General features: G+C 40.0%; 1 protein-coding gene across 1 annotated transcript; it reads left to right on the forward strand.

The window, feature by feature from the left end:
* The first annotated feature begins 1,995 nt into the window (after positions 1 to 1,995).
* Positions 1,996 to 23,192, forward strand: slco3a1b (solute carrier organic anion transporter family member 3A1b). The gene is made up of 10 exons (XM_055209908.2): positions 1,996 to 2,611; positions 4,663 to 5,122; positions 13,780 to 13,878; positions 14,140 to 14,400; positions 14,589 to 14,753; positions 14,884 to 15,082; positions 16,238 to 16,373; positions 16,660 to 16,832; positions 20,470 to 20,534; positions 20,965 to 23,192. Exons 1-10 carry the CDS (start codon positions 2,456 to 2,458, stop codon positions 21,339 to 21,341), a joined length of 2,091 nt encoding a protein of 696 aa, XP_055065883.1. The 5' UTR covers positions 1,996 to 2,455; the 3' UTR covers positions 21,342 to 23,192.

The raw sequence follows: 23,192 nt of genomic DNA on the forward strand, positions 1-23,192 counted from the left end.
GCAGTTTGTACTTTCACTATAATATCAATTAATTTATTTCAGCTCTGTTTATTTGTATAATGCTTTTTACAACACACTTTGTTTAAATGTTTTGAAACGAAAATAAAGAAATTAGTGACTGCAAAGGGAACAGCTGCAATGATAAATTCTAGGGCTGCACCGATACTGGTATCGGGTATCCGCCTCGATACCGCATTTGCTAAAGTACTCGTTAAAAGTCCCCCTATACCGTGGATCGATACCACAGTCTGAGAAATGTCTATGTTTGAGCATCGTGGAAGGGGTTAATGCCTCTTGTGTTGTCCAAAGAGGCAGAGTTTACAACAAACTGAAAAAAATACTTGAGTTGCACTGTCACTGTTTAATTTTTTTTAAATTATTTATTCTTTAATATGTTGGATACAACATGCTTTTCATTTTAAATAAATGTTCATAATTCCAAACTAGTCCCTTGTTTAAGTACTCGGTATCGGTATCTGCAAGTACTGAAATGCAAGTACTCGTACTCGTATTCCAAAAAAGTGGTATCGGTGCATCCCTAATAAATTCCCTAAGATGTTTAAGTAGATGCAAAAGTGGAAAGAATCAAGACCCAGCCTGAGGTTATGTACAATTAAACCACAGTTTACATTATTTTTTTAATTCTTGCAGTATGGGATGTTAATGGGTAAGACTGAAGAGCTGTAATGTATTCCAGTCACAAAACAGACAGTTATTAGATGTGACACATTGCACACAAATAATTTCATGTTAATTTTAAATGATTTTAGTAAAAAAAAAAAACATTAAGATTCTATTTAATTCATATGAAGTTTATCAATAAATACAAAAAATAGCCCTTTACTAAGAGACAGCTTACATTTGCAACCCTAATACTTTTTGACTATTTCATTTTGATGCTTTATCAGTTATTTGTTAGAAGTCAGAATTTTAAACTATGTAGTAGGACATTATTTATTCTCTTCCCTATTCTTGGAAATTGTTTTATCTCATTTTAATATCAGGCCTTCTGGAAAAGAAAAGCAAACAAAAATGGTAATGTGATGCACGAATTAATAAAAAGAGAGGGATGTGTAATGCTATCAATGAGCACAGCCCTGTTTGGCTCAATATGAATCACTGTAAGGGCCCAGTAGAGCCATAGACAGATGGGAAAACACAAGGAGTGGTGAGTCTTGCTCTGTAGGGTGGATAAAAAAACAACAAGTCAATACTCTCTCTCTCTCTCCGTCTCTCTCTCTCTCTCTCTCTGTGTGTGTGTGTGTGTGTGTGTGTGTGTGTGTGTGTGTGTGTGTGTAAATCAACTCTGCCTCTAAAGACAGTCTGAGATATACTGTTATGCTATTGCTGAGTCCATTCTTTAGGCAGCAGTAAATTGTCTTTGCTTCAGAGTATTGAAGCACCAAGACCTTCAGTGCAAAACTCGTGATTACCTACAATCACACTCACCGTGAATATAGCCACACAAAATGACCACTGCATGATGCAGGCAATGATGTTATCTTTCCCGAGTTAGTAAAAAGACAAATTTTGTGTGCATTTTGAATAGTAAGTTAATTTAAAGAGATAAACATATACAGAAGGGGCTAAAATTGATATACTGAATATTTACCACCAAATTTGAACCAATATTCCAGAGTAGATGAAAAATAATGTTACTGTTGGTTTAATTTTCTAAGAATTTATGAAGATCTAAATTAAATACTCAATTAATGCATATAAAACAACATCACATCCTGAAATTAAAGGCTCAGCAGCGGCTCAGATATCCCCAATTTGGTGCATTGCTCTCAGGACACATTAAGTGTTATTTTTAGACGTTGACATTTTAGAATAGTCTATCTATCTATCTATCTATCTATCTATCTATCTATCTATCTATCTATCTATCTATCTATCTATCTATCTATCTATCTATCTATCTATCTATCTATCTATCTATATATCTATCTATCTAAACATCTTGTGGGAGGGGGTGATATTAAGATAGACCCAGTGAGTGGCTGAAGTAGAGGGGGAAAGGAGAGAGAGAGGTCATCATTTGGTGCAGACTGTGGTCGCGAGGACACGCAACATCCACGCCACGACTGTCCTGAACCCCCACACCAGCAAACTCTCCCCACCAATGAGAAAGAGCGACAGGCGCCTGTAAGAACCTCGCGCATCTGATCGCAGTTTCCGTGTGTCGGTGATGCTCGTGGGTATTAATAGGCTGCCGTGGTCCTCCGACGGTTTCTTCCGACCATTCAGATTCAGATATCTAAATGCGTAGTCTGCGATACCAAACGGCAGCGAGCAAAATAATCTCATACGACTCGATCTGATTTCATCCAGCGGACCGGAACCGGAGGCGATGTTAATGGAACCGTGTACGTCTGGCTGTGGATCCATCTGAAAACTCGTCCTCAATGGTCACTTTCTGCCCGACTCTTGCTGCTGCAGTCCGCATCGGAGGATGCAGGTGAAACACTCGATGTACACGGACGCAAGCACGCCAGACACTGAACCAGACGAGTGTCAGAAGAAGACATCATGCTTCTCCAACATCAAAATATTCCTTGTATCACAATGTGCCTTAATGTTGGCACAGGGCACTGTAGGAGCCTATCTGGTGAGTCTCATACAGCTCATACTATTTACTGCACGTGATGTCATGGATTGTAATGACATTGAATCCGGTAAGAATAACCTACCTTTGCCCCTCATGCACAAAAAACAAGATTATGAGGTGGCGTTTCGTGTGTGCAGTATTGCGACTGCTGTATTTGTACATGATGGAAAATAATCATCAGTCCACTGAACGGCCCAGTGGTCAGGGATAAACAGAGAATTGTATTTTGTCGTTAAGCCACATGATCTTATGAAATCAAATGATGTCAGACCCCAAGTTTCAGCACGAGCTGGACAGGATGAAAAATATGCACGCAGTTACATTAACGCATGCTCCGTAGGGTTTAAAGTAAGGTGAAGTGATTCATATGTCATTGTTCCTAGCCGTAATCCACTTTTTTTTTTTTTTAATTAAAGGCCACGATGTACCACCTGAATGGTACATATAAAGGGAACCAGAATATTAAAAACTGTTTATTCCAACACTTACTGATGTCTGCCATATTTTATGACTGACAGTACGCAGCATCCATGCTCTTAAAAAAAATTGGTTAGCTTAGGCTGGCTTTAAGTCATAAGGTTGTCCTGTAGGCCTACTCACAAAACATAAGTTACAATGCCTGTTTGGTCCAGGCTAAAGTCTCTTAATCGGATTATTATAGAGCATTGATGTTTGATTTTAATCATTGATTTCACTTTAATTTCAATATTTGACATCGTTTTACTCTTTTTATTATATTAAAGGGGTATTTCACCTAAAAATAAAAATTATGTCATCATTTCTGTTGTTACAAACTTGTATGAATTTTTTTGTTTTGATGAACACGAAGGAAGATACTTGAGAAACGCTTGCAACCAAACCGCTCACGAGCCCCATTTACTTCCATAGTATTATTTTATTAGTTAAAGGTGCATTGTGTAACTCTTAGAAGGGTCTCTTGACAGAAATGCAATTTAATATACATAACTATATTATTAGTGGTGTATAAAGACCTTACATGTATTGTTTTTATTACCTTACCGTGGGTTCACACCAGCCGCATTTGAAGCGTCAAAATCGTGTCTACCGCTCCTAGTTTGCCGCTTAAACAAGTGAGTTTACTCACTTCACGCGCAAAATTCTAGTCATCGAGACATTCATGCGGAAATTCGCGTCATGGGAGGGCCTTCTGCGACTCAGCTCATTTGCTGTAATCACGTCACTACCAGAGCGAGCTCCTGTTTGGTTAACGCGACGCGTTTTTCTGCCAAAGTTAAAAAATTTCAACTTGCGCGTTCCTGCGAAAACGCTCAATTCACACCATTTGCGCGAACGAGGCGGAATCGTGTCTACCGCGCCGCACTAAATGCCTCATTCGTGCCGCGAGACCTCCAGATGCGCGTCAACGCATCTTCACATTGACTTAACATTGAAATCGCTCGCACTGGACGCCTCTATCGCAACTGGTGTGAACGCAGCATGAGAATGAGCCGTTTTTATATCCATACACCCCAGGTCCCTTTACATGAAAGTCACAATAATGTTTCTACAGTAGCTCTAAATGGACAAACTGTCTACAAAGCCCGTTTAGTCCCTATGTTGTTTCAGACAATGACATGTTTGTCCTGTTGCGGCTGTCATATGCATTTTGAAATTGAGGGGTTGAACTATTGGTTACAATTCGCAATCTCACCACTTGATGCCGCTAAAATTCACACAAACCACCTTTAATGGGGCTCGTGATCAGTTTGGTTACAAACGTTTCTCAAAATATCTTTCTTCGTGTTCATCAGAACAAAGAAATGTATACATGATGGCAGATTTGTCATTTTTGGGTGAACTATTCTTTTAAAGATATCAAGGCTATATTTTTACAGAATGTTCTTTATATTATGTAGGATGATTTTATGTAGAAAACAGTAAATGAACAAAGATGACCTTAGAAATGTGGCAAAACAATAGCGCATGTGCACGATGCTATAATTCAAAAGGAATTGTAAATCAATACCTAGTGATTTTGTGCCAATTCGAAAGTAATGACAAGTAACCGTGTACTGTTATTTATGTTTTAGGTCAGTGTCCTCACCACGCTAGAGCGACGTTTCAACTTGCAAAGCGCTGACGTTGGTGTGATTGCCAGCAGCTTTGAGATTGGCAACCTTGCCCTCATCCTGTTCGTCAGCTACTTTGGGGCCAGAGCCCATCGGCCACGTCTTATTGGTTGTGGGGGCATCGTGATGGCACTGGGAGCCCTACTGTCAGCGCTGCCAGAGTTTTTGACCCAGCAGTATCAATATCAGTCTGGAGAGTCGCGACCTATAGGACAAGGAAGGGATGTGTGCTCCAATACCAGTCGACCAGGACTGTCCGATTCGAGTTATTTCTGTGGGAACAGAACCAATACCAACATGATGTATCTGATGCTGATTGGAGCACAGATGCTTTTGGGAATTGGGGCGACACCTCTTCAGCCGCTGGGTGTATCTTACATTGACGATCATGTCAGGCGAGAAGATTCTTCTCTTTATATTGGTAAGAGTGATTTTCTTTTTTTTTTAAGGTGCCCTGGAGACCCATCAGTAAAGTTCAATGACCTCTTCATCAATAAAGCAAAAATGGTTTCTTTTAAACCCTTATTGCCTTGCGTCAAAAAAATCAATACTTAATAGCACATATAATACTATACGTGTCATACTCACTATAGTTGGTTTCTCAAAAAGTCATGGAAAAAACAGATTAGGTTTTGTTTAACCTAATCTATCCAGCTAAAAATAGTCAAGAACATCCCGAAATGGCACAACCTTTTGAGAAGTGTTTGCAAATGTAGAGATCAGGACATTGAAATTTAAGAGAGCACTGTTGTTGTTTTTGTGCATAATATCAGGTAGCAGCACCACCAATATCCTGCCAATACACCACTGTTTTGTTATTAATCATTTACAAAGCATCAAACAGTGGATCTTTTACTTCTTTTTATTGCTGTCCTGATGGACTCCCTGGCAGACTGTTTTTGTACCAAGGTACACACATGATTTAAAAAGTGATGCTCTGTACAGCAGCTGGAATTGTTTATGGCACAAAATGGACTCTTACGGGAAATTACGAGTGTTGAATTGAAATCCACTTGTTTAGTTTGGTGCACCACTGTCTTCATCTCCTGTTGCTATGTTGTTAGGGGGTAAGCTACACAAGATGCAATGATGGCCTTCAGTGCCTGTTATTACTACTGTGAAGCTAATGTGTGCTGGCTGTTCTGTCGTCCCTCAGGCAGCTCACTTTCTATCTCTTTCTCTTTTCTTCTTATTCTATCGCTCTCTACGCAACGACAACAATTCTCCACACCACATTTGATACATACAGGAATAGCTCAAAGGAATAGCTCAGATCCCACACTAAATGTGTTACAGGGTTAGTTCGCTTGTCAGTTTACTTCCAAACACATTTAAGTTTCTTTTATATGTGGAACACGAGGAGAAATTATAAATGAGGTTGGACTTGCTGTTTAAAATTATATTAAAGGGATAGTTCACCATGTCATCATTTACTTACCCTCATGTTGTTCTAAACCTGTATGGGTTTCTTTATTCTTTTGAACATAAAATAAGATATTTTGCTAAATGATGGTAAGCACACAGTTAACAGTACCTATTGACTTCCATAGTAGGAAAATAAATACTATGGAAGTCAATGGGTAGTAGTGTTGGGCGATATGCCCCATTTTGAGATCGTCCCATCGTCAGCCTGTGAGATTGCTTATACACGATAGGATTGTGGGGTGGGGCAATAGTTTACTCATTTATTTATTTGTCATTTATAAGTCACTTGATTGGTGGACAAAAAAGGAAGCTGCTTTACTCTAAAGGCAAAACTCTAACAACGCAACTTGTGGCATTAAAACTGATGGCATTAATATGAGGGGGTCATTAACTCATTCCCCGCCAGCGTTTTTTTTTTTTTAAGAAAAGTTGACAGCCAGCGCCTGAATTTTTCATTATTTTCACAAAATTTTAATGCCTTCCAGCAAATGTTCTTTTTTTAAAAGTCCCGTTCTTTCTGTGTTTGTGGAGCTTGGATTGTGTTTACAGTGCCCAATATAACATGTGTTCATGTTTCATGAGTAAAATTGCGATATATTATGTGGTGTTTTCACTGTCCTTAAAACAAGCTGATGTCTTCCTTGTTCTATGAAGTCCCTCCTTCAGAAATACGTATTGAGTTCTGATTGTGTAATTTGTTTAGTGTGTTGTGATTCGACAGGAGCTTAGCTTGCCGCTAGCTTAGCTGATGTATTCCTGTGGGCGGAGTTTTGTCAACAAACTGTTTTACTGACGTCATTAAAGCAGGAAGTAGAGGGCTGTAGTCCAAACCGGCCGTTCGCTGTAGGCTTTGAAAGGCGAATTCTGTTCAAGAAATGTTTTTATAACATCTCAAATATTGGGTAGGTTTCTCTTTAAAAACACCAAATGTTGAGCAAAAAGCTGAGATAATTCGGTTTTTGTGAAGGACTTTTGATAGAGATCAGATTCAGAGCGATCCTCAAAACATAGGACATACAGCTGTTTGCCCTAGGGTGATATTTCTGGGTTTTAAAAGTTGCGGAGGAGCCGGAGAAACTCGTTATTAGCAGGGAAGCATTTTCTCTTAATTGACGAGTTAACTTGTCAATGGTGGGGAAAGAGTTACAGCACAGGTGCTTTGAAATTCATCTATTGGCACAACCCTAATGGTCCCGTCAACTTTGTGCTTATCAACATTTTGCAAACTATCTTTCTTGTGTGTTCAACAGAATACAGGTTTAGAACAACATGAGGGTGAACTGTGGTATGAGTGTGCACATTTCGCAGCATTCCTGTTATTCTCAATTTTTCTGCAGTGTGTCTGACATCTATAGCATAGAGCTGACATGTCTGTCTGTAGACATTAATGTCTGTGGAAAACTTGCACGCTTCTTTTAATATCGTCTTTCTCTGCCCTTTCTATTTAGCTCTATTTCCGTTTAGTCTTTCACGTTTTTCAGGTGCTATCTGGCACCTCTGCTAACACAAAATCTAGGATTTAATTGTCATTTTTAGGGTGGGTAGCATTAAGACTGGTATACATGATCTGATACACATAAGGACTTTCATTCTAGTCTAATAAATAAGATTAGATAGCAGCAATAACATTGTAAGTCTTAGATAAAGGCGACTCAGGTGCCTTTTGCCTTTAGGTCACAAAGTTTACCTCAGAGAGCACTGTTTTACATTTAACAGGCATTTTTATCCATAGCAACTTTTATTTTTATGAGATTGTGTCTGGACGAATTATTACCCGTTGAGGGATGAAGGAGCTGATAGTACAACCTTTACAAATACGTATTTGAGCTGTAATACACTTTTGGTATTCCCACAAATGCAATAATCTATTGGTTTAACACAAGAAACTTATCAGCTGCCAGTCATCTATCATGTCATAGATAGTGTAGGTTATGTAAAGAAGCAAGTAATTGTTTACAACTACTTTATCATCTTATAATTAGAAAGCTTTTCCAGCAGTGGCGGCCGGTGACTTCTTTATTCCAGGGCGCTCGATGCAAAGTTTGTCACAACATGTATGTAGCCCGTCATGTGTGTGGTTCCTCCTCTCAAAACACGTGCTCCGCGCGCCGAAAGATCCTCCGTGCATCACATGTTTCCTCAAAACAAGCGCCTGCTGCAGATGCGTCTAAAGGGTTTATGATAAAAGAGACGCTCGCGTTTGTCGGATACTCGCATAATCTCAAGAGTTTAGTGTTAAGGGAGTGTGTCTTGCTTGTATTTTGTGAACGGGAACGTGAACGTCTCTTTTATCATAAATGTTTTTTACGGCAAATGGTTTTAGGCACCCACTTTGACAAAACATATGACGCACACAGGATCTCCCGACGCGCAGAACACACATTCCGAAAAAAGAAACCACACACATGACACTCCAAACACTTATTTTGAATCAGCGCCCCTCGGATGAGCAGTCACGAGCCACCACTGCTTTCCAGGTTAAATACAGGATTTAGAATTTTGCCATAATGTTGATTAAAGGGACACTCAACCCCCCTCGAAAAATGCTCACCCTCCAGCTCCCATAGAGTCAAACACCCGATTTTCACAGCTCTGGAATCCATTCAGCCAATCCTCGGGCCCGGCGCTAACCACTCCCAGCATAGCCCAGCATAATCCAGTGCTTCTCAATTATTTTCTGTCATGCCCCCCCTAGGAAGAAGTAAACATTTCGCGCCCCCCCAACTCTCCGCCGCGACTGTAAATAGTATAATTTATCTATAAAATGACACATCTGCAAAACATTGTATCCTTATTAACGTTAAAGAAAACAAGAAAAAAGAATATTAAAAAAAGAAATATCGATCAACTTACAGCAAAGAATAACTTTATTAACATTGTTTTTTAGTCTGTAACAGAAAAGACTTAAAATGCATCAATTTGCCTGAAAAAAAAACTTATTTAAAGTATAATATTTTTGACCATTTGATACTGAAAAATTAAATTAAATATAATCAATAAATAATAATAAAAACTCAAGCGGCTTATCAGCGTGATTGGGGTGTAATGTCTTTAAGGGTGTTTTCACACCTAGTTCGTTTGAGCCCTCCAAACGCTCTCAGAGCAGTTCAGGGTGTATATGTGAACAAACCAAGTGATCTCAGACCCCCCTAAAAGGACCCAGAAGTGAACCGAACTCAGACCACATCAGGAGGTGGTCTGAGTATGGTTCGCTTTTGGGTTCTTTTGTGGTTAGATTTCTTTTTGATATGTGAAATCAATGAGGTCCCGGTCCGCTTTGCGTGTCGTTTGGACATTGTATTAAAATCAACTGCTGCACAGAAAGCTGGGATCTGAGTTCTTATGAAGTTGTGATGTGAACAAGAAAAGGTCTGAGATCACCTCAGTTCTGAAGAGGACCAAAAAAAGAACTGGGTCCTCTTTTGAGTCCACTATATTGTGAACACCAAAAGGACTGAGGTCACATTCAGCTAGTTCCTTTTCTGGTTCACTTTAAGTGAACTGGGTTTGGTTCTTTTAAACTGAACTATATTTGAAAACACCCTAAACACCTTTTTTCTGAAAAAGTATTTTTCCCCAGGGTCTCGCGCGCCCCCCCTGGTGTCGCTTCGAGCCCCCCCTGGGGGTCCCGCCCCACTATTTGAGAAGCACTGGCTTAGCATAATCCATCGAATCTGATTAGACCACCAGCACCGCGCTCAAAAATGACCAAAGAGCCTCGACATTTTTCCTATTCAAAACCCGACACCTCCGTAGTTACATCGTGTACAAAGACCGACGGGAAAATTAAAAGTTGCAAATTTCTAGGCACATATGGCTGGGAACTATACTCTCACTCTGGCGCAACAACCAAGAACCCCGGTGCCGCAACATGGCTGCAGGAGGCGCAATGGTATTACGCAGTGCCCGAAAATAGGCCCCTGCTATTGAAAGTTACTAATGGCGCGTTTCCATTGCACAGCACCCCACGGCCCGGCCCAGCTTGGGTCGGGTCAGCTCACTTTTGGGAGCTTTTCCATTAGGTGCACAACGTAGTACCCAATACTTTTTTTTCGTACCACCTCAGTTGGGGTTCCAAGCGACCCGAGCTGATACCAAACGTGATGCGAAAACACTGTAGATCACTGATTGCTCTGAGAGAATCGTACCAGCGTCATCGCTATAATGGAAAAGATTAGCTTTACCTTCGAGCTAGCTTGCGCTGTCTCAAGTAAACCTGTTGTCATCTGTGCTCTGCTATAAGTTCCCAAACTCCCTTTTAGCGATAAAAAAACATCCACAGGTTGAGAATCAGGGACACCATAACAGTTTTTTCCATTAATGAGGCTCAGCGGAGCTCAGCAGGTGTTTGAACAGAAACTGTCATGTGAGACAGAGGTAGTGATAAACGCGATGTGCAAACATCTATTTGTGGTGGCCAATTTTAATTTTGTGGCGGACTGAGAAATAAATAAATGTATGGGAATGGATCTTACTTGTATGATGTCACAGCAGTATGCAGCGCAAATATAACGACACGCCTATAATCCCTCCCACTACGAAGTGATACTAAACTCAATGGAAAGCTAACCAAGCCAAAGTGAGGTGAGCTGACCCGACCCAAACCAAACCAAACCGTGGGGCACTACCATGCAATGGAAAAGCGCCATAAGGGGACTATTTTTAGGCACTGCACAACACCATTGCGCCTATAGACCCCTTCAAGGTTTGTAAACATTGAATGACTATCGGGTGCGCGCGCAGCATGGGGTCAAACCGTTCATACCATAGGGCTGAAAAATGATGACTTACCTGAAATGAAGTGAGCACTACAAACACAACCCTCTTTGATATTTGCATTGTCCCAGTCTGCACGTTAATTGCTTGCAGCCACAGATGTTGTATTTTTTGTTTTTGAGATTCGGCATGAATCGCGAAAACTTAACGGAAGACCTGGTGCAATTTTCACAGCCCACGACGTAAGTAGGCATTTTTGACGATACCGAATAATACGCAACTCAATCTGCCGAAATGACTTTCTGACCCCGACATGCGCAGTGGGAACCGCCTGTGACGTGAACCGTGAAGGGGTCTTTTGCAGCCATGATTCGACAGCAAAGTCCCCGATTATTACCCCAGAATGAGAGCAGGATTCTTATACTCATATACAGTCATATCTGCCCAGAAAATCACAACCCCCAATTGTCCGTCTTAATACACGATGCAACCACAGAAGAGACACGTCCCGAACAAAAAAAATATCGAAACTCTCTTGCCACCCCCGAGCGCGATGCCAATGGTCCAACCAGACTCGATGGATCATGCCAACCTATGCCAAAAGTGGTACCGCCACACCCGGAGATCCGCCGAATAGTTTCAAAAACGGCAAAAATCAAATGTTCAACTCCAGGTGCTGGAAAATGAGGATATCCCCAAAAAAAGTGGAGTGTCCCCCTAAAGGTGGGGTGCATTGTGTAACTTGGAAGGATCTTTTGCCAGAAATGCTATATAATAAACATAACTATATTTTATTACCTTGTACAGTGGGGCAAAAAAGCATCCAGTCAGCCACCAATTGTTCAAGCCCTCACACCCAAAAAGATGAGAGAGGCCTGCAACCTCCGTCAAAGGTACACGTCAACCACGAGAGACAAAATGAGAAAAAAAAATCCAGAAAATCACATTGTCTGACCTTCCAAGAATCTATTTGCAAACCATGGTGAAAAATAAGTATTTGGTCAATAACAAAAGTTTATGTCAATACTTTGTTATATACCCTTTGTTGGCAATGACAGAGATCAAACGTTTTCTGTAAGTCTCCACAAGGTTTTTACATATTGTTGCTGGTAGTTTGGCCCATTCCTCCATGCAGATCTCCTCTAGAGCAGTGATGTTTTGGGGCTGTCGCTGGGCAACACGGAATTTCAACTCCCTCCAAAGATTTTCTATGGGGTTGAGATCTGGAGACTGGCTAGGCCACTCCAGGACCTTGAAATTATTCTTACGAAACCACTCCTTCTTTGCCCGGGCGGTATGTTTGGGATCACTGCCATACTGAAAGATCCAGCCACGTTTCATCTTCAATGCCCTTGCTGACGAAAGGAGGTTTTGAGTCAAAATCTCACGATACATGGCCCCATTCATTCTTTCCTTAACTCGGATCAGTTGTCCTGGTCCCTTTGCAAAAAAACAGACCCAAAGCATGAGGTTTCCACCCCCATGCTTCACAGTAGGTATGGTGTTCTTTGAATGCAACTCAGCATCTTTCTCCTCCAAACACAAGAAGTTGAGTTTCTACCTAAAAGTTATGTTTTGGTTTCATCTGACCATATGACATTCTCCCACTCTTCTTCTGGATCATCCAAATGCTCTCTAGCAAACTTCAGACGGGTCCGGACATGTATTGGCTTAAGCAGGGGGACACATCTGGCACTGCAGGAATTGAGTCCCTGGCTGCATAGTGTGTTACTGATGGTAGCCTTTGGTACTTTGGTCCCAGCTCTCTGCAGGTCATTCACTAGGTTCCCCCATGTGGTTCTGGGATTTTTGCTCACCATTCTGGTGATAATTTTTACCCTACGTGATGAGATCTTGCGTGGAGCCCCAGATCGAGGGACATTATCAGTGTTCTTGTATGTCTTTCATTTTCTAATAATTGCTCTCACAGTTGATTTCTTCACACCAAGCTGCTTACCTATTGCAGATTCAGTCTTCCCAGCCTGGTGCAGGTCTACAATTTTGTTTCTGGTGTCCTTTGACAGCTCTTTGGTCTTGGCCATAGTTGAGTTTGCATTCTGACTGTTTTAGGTTGTGGACAGGTGTCTTTTATACTGCTAACAAGTTCAAACAGGTGCCATTAATACAGGTAACAAGTGGAGGACAGAGGATCCTCTTAAAGAAAAAGTTACAGGTCTGTGAGAGAAAGAAATCTTGCTTTTTTGTTATTGACCAAATACTTATTTACCACCATAAGTTGCAAATAGATTCTTAGAGAGTCGGACGGTGTGATTTTCTGGATTTTTTTCCTCATTTTGTCTCTCATAGTTGAAGTGTACCTATGATGAAAATTACAGGCCTCTCTCATCTTTTTAAGTGGGAGAACTTGCACAATTGGTGGTTGACTAAATACTTTTTTGCCCCACTGTATGTATCTACATACACCGTGGTTCCCCTTAAATGGAAGTCGCCATTTTATGCCGCCATGTTTCTACAATAGCCCTAAACGGACAAACTGCTCTATAGAGTGCGTGTTATCACTACATTATCTCAGATGATGACCTGTTTGTTCTGTGGCAGCTACCGTAGTTTCACTTTGTGTTTTGAAAGGGAGGGATGACCGGTGGACTGAACCGTTGGTTGCAATTCACACCACTAGATGTGGTCCTTTAACACACAAAATAAGTTTGACTTCATTTCCCTCTCTTGTTTAAAAAAAGCATTACCAGGTTACAGTAACTGTAAGAACAAATGGTCTCTAGCTACTATTCCAAAATGGCCTAATACAGTATGTACCATTTGGGTGCAAATATGCATGCATTTGGTAGCAATATGTACCTCTGAGGGACTCTTTAGATGCAAAGGTGTACTTTGCATCTCCAGTGACAGCTAGAGAGATTTTTTTGATATTTTTTTCTACGAGCGTATGCATGACTATCGTTTTTTATTGCATTACAGGTATCTTGTTCTCAACACTGGTCTTTGGACCAGCATGTGGTTTCATTCTCGGCTCTCTCTGCACTAAAGTGTATGTTGATGCAGTCTTCATTGACACAAGTAAGTACTAAAATTAAAAATCTACAATATTGCTGCATGTCAAACTGAAAAACGGCGAAAATAAAGAAGGGCGCAACTGAGTCAAGTCGCCACTTCTGCAGAGTGGCGGAAGCATTAGTCTGGCTTCTTATGATTAATCGCTTTATGTTTGTATATTTGTCACTTCAGATAAAGGGTCTGCTAAGTGGATGAATGTAATGGATTGTAATAGGACACCACACCATAATCATTTCTCATCAGATCTCTGTTTACTCCTAACAGCCACACTGGACATTACACCTGATGACCCACGGTGGATTGGCGCCTGGTGGGGCGGCTTCATAATCTGTGGCCTTTTCCTCTTCATCTCCTCGTTTTTCATGTTCGGCTTCCCGCAGTCACTGAACGAGCCTGGCGAGGATCCGGCGGGTGAGAGTGAACAGGCCATGCTGCCGGCTGAGTTGGTGCAGGAATACGAAGGAGTCAAAACATCAGATGGCCCCGAGATCAACAACGGCCTCACCTGCTGCCAACACCTGCAGGGTGAGAGAAGGGACAGTTTTTTATAAGCAGTTTTTCATTTAGCTTGACCTGTCAACAGTAAGGTTGTATTTGTTACAATGCATCATCTAACATGAATTAACAAAAAGCAATATCACAAATGTCAGTACAATACAGTGCATGTTAAATCATTGTGTAAAAACTAATATAAGCAATTAAATTTCCCTTAGTTATCCCCAAGGTGACTAAGCATCTGCTGTCCAATCCGGTTTTCACCTGTGTCATTCTTGCGGCCTGTATGGAAATTGCAGTGGTGGCTGGATTTGCTGCCTTCCTGGGGAAATATCTGGAACAGCAGTTTAACCTCTCAACCACCTCGGCCAATCAGCTCCTAGGTAGATGAATAAATGTGCCTTCTATAATTGTTTTTTGCATACGATCAAATCATAAAACGCTGTGTCATGTGTACCTCTGTATTGAAATCATATGCACTGATTAAAGCTGCATGCAAAATCTTGTTTATAGGTATGACGGCAATCCCCTGTGCATGTTTGGGTATTTTCCTGGGAGGCCTCCTGGTGAAAAAGTTGGATCTGTCGGCATTAGGGGCTATCCGCCTGGCAATGATTGTGAATATCATCTCTACGGCCTGCTACGTCTCCTTCCTTTTCCTCGGATGTGATACGGGCCCAGTCGCCGGGGTTACTGTTGCCTATGGCAACGAGTGAGTAGAGCGCTTCAGCATAAAAGCCTCAAACTAATTTTTAATCACAGTGATGATCTGCGACAAATAAAAATAAACACAGCCACTCATAGCACAAAATTGGTGTGTTCACAACACCAAAGTGCTTGGAGATGTTTATAGTGTTCATTGGTCTGTGGCTTTATTAATATGTGATTGACCTTCCTCAATACAGTTTGAAGGGCACACCTCATCCTGACCAGAGGTTGCTCTCGCATAACTCAGGAGACATGGTCCAGTTTTTAAAGGGATAGTTCGCTTTAAAATGAGGATTCTGTCGTCATTTGCTCATCCTCGTGTTGTTCTGGACCTGTATGATTTTTTTTTGATGAACACAAAGGAAGATATTTTGTGAGGTGGTGGTGAACACACAGCAGTGGGTCACCATTGACTTCCATAGTAGGAAAAAAATATTTTGGAATTATTGTGATAAATTACTAAGAAAATATTTTGATAAATGATGGTAAGCACACAGTTGACGGTACCCATTAAATTCCATCATATTTTTTTATTCCTACTATGGAGGTCGGTGGTCACTTGCTGCTGTGTGTTTGCCATTGTTTCTCGGAATATCTTATTTTGTGTTCATCAAAAAAAAGAAATTCATACAGGTTTAGAACAACATGAGGATGAGTAAATGATGACAGAATTCTCATTTTGAAGCGAACTATCCCTTTAATAGTTATATTTTGGTAAAATAACTTGACAAAATATGCCTGACATACAGCTAGTTAAAGTGACAGATTATTTGGTTTTCAAATATTTGATGTCATATTTAGTTTGTCATTAAAATCTCTTATTTTTGATTGCAGATTCAAATCTAGACAGTTTGGGATATTTCTAGAGGAAGCACCTGTGTGAGACTTTTTCTCAGGAAAAAAAATCATGCGGGTGACATTACCAAATCTGTTTTCTTATCTTTAATAATCTGATCACTAGGTGAAATTAGTTACGTTTACATCTATGCATTTGACAGACGGTGTCATTTAAAGCAACTTTTACAGTGCATTCAAGCTATACATTTTTGTATGGTCCTTGGGACCGGATCCATAACCTTACCTTTTGGGCTGCTAATGCAATGCTTTACCAATGATTGATTTCATATATAATTTTTCTTTTCTATGTATCTTTTTTTAGGAGTCTTGGGTCATGGGAACGGGGCGAGGTTGCGTGCGTGTCAGGCTGTAATTGTTACACATCAACTGTAAGCCCTGTCTGCGGATCTAATGGCATTACCTACCTCTCAGCCTGTCTGGCTGGCTGCACTAAAACCGTAAGTTTCCACCCACATTCATTCATAATTGTTCATGGCTTGAAACAATCACCACTTCATACAGATCAATATACTCTGAGAGATACGTGTTTTCTGAGGTTGAAGTGGTCAGAGTTTTTCTAGAGTCTAGTTGGGGAATACTCGTTTTTAACTCTTTTAGATGCATTAGACCCCATAATCTTTTTTTTTTGCCCTTTTGATTGGCTGCTTGGAAATCTCCAGAGTAGCACTTTAGACCCGTCATGAAATATGCACTCAGATCCTCTTTCCTCCCTCCCTTTCTCAGAATCTGACGGGATGTAAGTGCATCGCCCATGGCGATGGGCAGGGCACAGCATCACCAGGGAAGTGTCCCAGTCCAGGCTGTCAGCAGGCCTTTCTCACCTTTCTTGCAGTCGTGTGCGTATGCAGCATGATCGGAGCCATGGCCCAGACTCCATCTGTCATCATCTTGATCAGGTAATGCTGCTGACCCTTTTTAAGAACTTTGTATGATAAGCAAATATGAAAATTCTCTCATAATTTCCCAGGTGAATAAAAAGGGCACTGAAATACAATTTAAGTACACTTAGTATATGTACTATTTTCATGCACTAATCTTGTACCCAAAGGGACAGTTCACCTCAAAATGAAAATTCTGTCATCATTTACTCATCCTCATGTTGTTTTAAACCTGTATGAATTTCTTTTTTCTGACGAACACAAAATAATATATTTTGTGAAATGATGGCAAACACACAGCAGATAGTGACCATAGACTTCCATAGTAGGAATAAAAAATATGATGGAATTTAATGGGTACCGTCAACTGTGTGCTTACTCTCATTTATCAAAATATTTTATTAATTTATCACAATTCTTTCAAAATATTTTTGGTCACTATCTGGTCACTAAATATCAATGGTCACCATCTGCTGTGTGTTTACCATAATTTCTCAAAATATCTTTTGTGTTCATCAGAAAAAAGAAATTCATACAGGTTTACAACAACATGAGGATGAGTAAATGATGACAGAATTTTCATTTTAAAGTGATCTATCCCTTTAATATACAAAAATAGTCTTTAGTACTTAAAATAAACTTAAGAACATCAACGTGTACTCAACTGTGCTATTTTGAGACAATGTATTTTTAAGTATTACTGGAAGACTATGTAGTATACTTTTTTCAAGTGCACTATGGTACTACTGAAGTAGAACTATACTTTAATTAGTATAGCCCAGCACAAAGACTGGAAGCGAACGGCTCCAGCCAACACACTGCTCCCAACAAGTGACAAAACAACGCAAACATCTTCCCATCTATGCGCTGTGATTTGTATAGTCACACCGTGTACAAATAACAAGGTCATATGAGACAAAGCCATCCCCCAACCGTATACACACTGAGAACTATATTGTCAGAAGGCGAAGCACTGCTACTTGGGCGGAGTGATTTGCACAACTCTCACCGAACTCTCTGCTCCTCACCAGGGGCTTCTCGGGTGCTGTGAGCAAATCACTCCGCCCAGTAGCAGTGCTTCGTCTTCTGAAAATATAGTTCTCAGTATATTTACTGTTAAAAGATGGCTGTGTCTCATATGACCTTGTTATTTGTACACCGTGTGACTATACAAATCACAACACATAAATAGGAAAATGTTCGCGTTATTTTGTTACTTATTGGGAGCAGTATGCTAGCTGAAGCTATTTACTTCCAGTCTTTGTGCTAAGCTAAGCTAGCGGGGGCTGCGTCAGACAGAGTTACAGCACGCACGGAGATGAGAAAGGTATGTATGGACTTATCTAACTCTGAGGGATACGGTGAATAAGCTAAATTCCCGAAATTTGGGCGTGTTCCTTTAAGGTCTGGGCTCTGACTTGGCCATTCCAAAAGGCGGATTTCATTTTTTTGAAGCCATTCTGTTGTGAACTTGCTTCTGTGTTTTGGGTCGTTGTCCTGTTGCATAACCCACCTTCTATACAGTTTCAGCTGGCGCACAGACATTCTCACATCTCCTGAAGAATTGTCTGATATACTTGGGAATTCATCTTCCCCTCAATGATTGCAAGCTGGCCAGGTCCTGATGCATTAAAGCAGGCCCAAATCATGATGTTTCCTTCCTTTTTTTGCGAACTTCAGGCCTGCAGCAATGTTCTTTTTAGTAAGCAGTGGCTTCCTTCGTGGTTTCCTGCCATGGATTCCCTGCTTGTTCAGTGTTTTACATATTGTAGACACATAAACAGAGATGTTAGCAAGTTTCAACGATGCCTTTAAATCTTAGGCTGTCATTCTGGGTTGTTTCTTCACTTCATTCTTTGTTGTGCTCTTAGTGTCATTTTGACAGGACGCCCACTTCTTGGTAGAGTAGCAACAGTCCCAAAGCGTCTCCATTTGTAGATTGTTTTCCTAACTGTAGACTGGTGAATTTCTAAAGTCTTTGAAATAACTTTGTAACCCTTTAAAGCTATATGTAAAGCAACAATTCTTGATCGTAGTTCAGCTCTTTTGGCGAGGCATGGCTCACATAAGCGTGCTTGTGCAGAGCAAACTCCAAATGTTTGAGGGGTTTTTAGCAGTCAAAGTATTTGTTGTCCACACCTCCAAATGTATTATCTTAACAAGACTCCAGGTATGCTAGAACCTGACTCCAATTAGCTTTTTTAAAGGAATAGTCTACTTATTTTCAATATTAAAATATGTTATTACCTTAACTGGGAGTTGTTGATGCATCCCTCTGTCGTCTGTGTGCGTGCGCGTGGGCGCTGGAGCGCGCTGTGGCGCTTCGATGGCATTTGGCTTGGCCCCATTCATTCAATGGTACCATTTAGAGATAAAGTTAGACGTGACCAAACACATCAACGTTTTTCCTATTTAAGACGAGTAGTTATACGAGCAAGTTTGGTGGTACAAAATAAAACGTAGCGCTTTTCTAAGCGGATTTAAAAGAGGAACTATATTGTATGGCGTAATAGCACTTTTGGGAGTACTTCGACTCGCCTGAAAAGTCCGCTCCCCTTCTCACTCTCATAATGGGAGAGTCGAGTCGAAGTACTCCCAAAAGTGCTATTACACCATAAAATGTAGCTCCTCTTTTAAATCCGCTTAGAAAAGCGCTACGTTTTATTTTGTACCACCAAACTTGCTCGTATAACTACTCGTCTTAAATAGGAAAAACGTTGATGTGTTTGGTCACTTCTAACTTTATCTCTAAATGGTACCATTGAATGAATAGGGCTAAGCTAAATGCTATCGAAGCGTCGCAGCGCGCTCCAGCGCTTACGTGCACGCACACAGATGATAGAGAGATGTATCAACAATTCTTAGTTAAGGTAATAACATATTTTAATATTGAAAATGAGTAGACTATTCCTTTAAGGTCATTAACTCAAGGGTACACATACTTTTTCCACAAGTACTATGAGTTTTTTGGATGTTCTGAATAAAGATCAGATTTTTTTTGTGTTATTATTTTTAGACACATTATGTTTGCAGGTACCCTTGACTTAATGATTGGGAGCTTGATTTTTGAAAAACGCTTTGGAAAAGGGAGTCAGCCGAGTACCAAAACACACTTGTAACCAATCAGCAGTAAGGGGTGTGTCTACTACCCGACATCGTTGCCTGGGTTGCATTTGTGGGGCGGGTCTATCAAAAGAAGGTCCAGATTCTATTGGGGTAGGGGCGTGTTTGTTTAGGTGATTTCAAATGTCAACATTGGCTTTCAGAGATCGTGCCTTTAATATGTAATCTAATCTTCATCTATGACAAATTTATTCAGAAAACTATGAAATTCCAAAAGGTTCACATACTTTTTCTTGCCACTGCATCTAAACATTTGTTTATATACGATGTGCAATGTAGGTACAATGTAAGTATGCAACATGCTGTGTGCAATATTTGCATAGTGCAAAAGGTTGAACTTCTTATATGGGAGCAAACATGGTGAGGAACCAAAAAGCACATAATCCAAATGACTCCAGTGGGTTATTATGTCCTCTAAAGCAAAACAATTTTCAAAATGTTTCAATTCCTTTCACCTTTACCTTAATAACTCTGTTTACCCTTGACCATTAAACTTACATTGTAATGTTTTTCATGCTGTTTTTGTCTATAGGACTGTGAGTCCAGAGTTGAAGTCATATGCTCTTGGTGTTCTCTTTCTGTTGCTCCGGCTTTTAGGTAAGATATCTGCAAAATATACTGTATGACAATGCGTTGGTAAGCGTTTTATAATCCAGGGTAAAGTTTTATAATCTAATTGTAAGATTAGGAGCATCAAAGTTTGATTTCACCTTTGACATGACCTTACTCAGTCAATATTAAAGATATCAAAGATATATTTTCACAGCATAGTCTTTACATCATGTCGAAAACAGTAAATCACACAAAAGATTACTTCAGCTGGGTTTTCACAGACTGTGTCACAATCACAAATAGTTTGATTAACATATTGCTGGTATGTTGAATGGTTGTAGACATGTTTAAATTTGTCAAGCAGATAAAAATATTGGTGGCAGACACAATACAAGTGTAAGACACTATATGAAACAATAAGATGCACTGTGTGAGCATGTTAAACAGAACCTGCATTTTCCCTACACCGTTCCAGGTTTCATTCCCCCACCACTGATCTTTGGCATTGGGATCGACTCCACCTGCCTGCTATGGAGCTCCGTGTGCGGCACAAAGGGAGCCTGCATGCTTTACGACAACGTCTCGTACCGTTACCTTTACGTCAGTTTCGCCATTGTTCTCAAATCCAGCGCCTTCATTCTCTACGCTGTCACTTGGCAGTGCCTGCGTCAAAACTACTCCAAGTACATTAAAAACAGTGAGGATTACCTGACACCAACCCAGCTGTTCGCCTCCAACGTCACCCTGGACAACCTGGGCAAGGACATTGCGCAGAACCCTTCCAATCGCACCAAATTCATTTACAACCTAGATGACCACGCCTGGAGTGAGAACGTGGAGTCAGCCATATAGTCCCATCCCAAAGATGGCCAGATGGCCTATATGCACATGCTAATTTAGTCCCATTAATGCATTTATTCGAAGCAAAGTTCATATTTCCGCACATTCCCGCTGCCTGGAGGAAACTGCCTGGGGCACTCTTGCAGCATATCCAGGGTGTTTTAACTAAACAGAGCCAAATGAATTTGACTGTTACTGTAGTCAGGAGTTGGAGCTATACAGTATATGCTGGATTTATGATATGTGAGGGTGAAATACATTATAATTTAAGATACATATTAAACTGCAGTTAAAAAAAAATTATCTTAGCCCCAGATTGCATACAAGCACCTTTTTAGGTTTCATTTTGGATGGACTTTTTTTTAAATGTAAAAAATTGCATAAAAGTTATATGGATATTAGCTAATGTGAGGCATTATGTATATTTTTATGGAGGGTATAGCGAACACCAGGAAACTTCGAAAGATTGATGTTATTATTACTCTGTCTCCCCTGTACAGCCAATAGACTAAAGACATAGATACAAGTGCAGACTTCATATAATACTCAAATAATCACCCTAAATACATAATAGTGAACATTTTAGGCTGTGAAAATGTATTGCTTGAATAGATAAAGGTTATCAATTAGTTTTGTGATGCTTCCTTATTTGTCACCTGCAGTGGTCCTGAGCAACACCTAAAGCAACATGAATTAGTATCAAGCAGTGGACACTGAAGCAATGAAAGTTGGATTTATTTAAATGCATGCAGGTATTGCATGATGATGCATCAGAGTTGGTGCATGGAAATTTTAAGAGATAAGCTGTTATTGAAGAAGGTACACATTTTCCTTCTATACTCCAGCATCCTCGTAAGTGGCATTTTCAGTAGTACTCTGCATTATGTATGAGTAATGCTATTTTAATGCCATACATCATCTATGTGTTCCCAAACGTTGGGATTAACAGTTTTAAAAAGCAAGTTTTGCTGTTCATTTTCTTTACCAACTATTTAGCATCATCATTATGAACGTTTTGCGTAAAAACACAGAATCATAAAAGTATATTCATGTTTAAGTTAATCCAGTTACTTTGTACATTTTTGTATGACATTGAACCTAAGAATTTGTTTTTCATATACTTCTTATTTTTATGCGTTTTCTAAAAAAACAATAAAATAAAAAAGGACAGGACAGGAAATTCAGGATCTGTGTTGATATTATGATGCTAAGTGCTTTTTACAGAGGAAATGCTGCTCTATAAAGATGGTTTACTGAATGCAAGTACACTGAAAAGACCCAGAGAGGGGAACCCAAATCCATTATCACTCCATGTAAATGGCCTCCCGAGCACATTATTTTAATGCACTGCAATATACAGTGAGACGCTTGATTGCTTGAATGTTGAGACCAGTGTCAATACAAATGGGATGATACAAGAATGATGTCATTGTTTATATAATCATTCCTCTCTATAGATAATTCATTGCAGTATAAGTGCCAAAGTGATGCCATTTAAGTGTTCTAGAGTTCTCCTTGAGAGGCAGTTTTTCGTAATGCTGGAACTGTATATGACCGCAAGATGCTTTACTGTATTGTATGTAGACATTATGTGATATCTTAAGCAGCCATTACACATACATAGTATGTACATAGCAAAATTTAAGTCTGTTCTATCAAGAATGTAGAACATAGCGATGCTTATAGGCTTTTCCAGGTCAAAATATATATATATATTATTGTTAAATGCAGGTGGAGGTTATGTTATGCTTACAGAAGAATGTTGTGGTATATTTTTCTACCCATGTCTGTATTCTAAAGCTTCTGTGTAATGCCCATAAAGTGTACAAAAAAAATGACATTAACAGCTATCTGCACTACAAA

The sequence above is a fragment of the Misgurnus anguillicaudatus genome, chromosome 21 (assembly GCF_027580225.2).
Source record: "Misgurnus anguillicaudatus chromosome 21, ASM2758022v2, whole genome shotgun sequence".
NCBI lineage: Eukaryota > Metazoa > Chordata > Actinopteri > Cypriniformes > Cobitidae > Misgurnus > Misgurnus anguillicaudatus.

What these genes read in the sequence shown, in the direction of transcription:
- slco3a1b (XM_055209908.2), top strand. Translation starts at nt 2,456, where the DNA reads ATGCAGGTGAAACACTCGATGTACACGGACGCAAGCACGCCAGACACT. An exon ending in TGCAGTCTTCATTGACACAA is followed by an intron (nt 13,879 to 14,139) that starts GTAAGTACTAAA and finishes TACTCCTAACAG; the next exon opens with CCACACTGGACATTACACCT. An exon ending in ACTGTTGCCTATGGCAACGA is followed by an intron (nt 15,083 to 16,237) that starts GTGAGTAGAGCG and finishes ATCTTTTTTTAG; the next exon opens with GAGTCTTGGGTCATGGGAAC.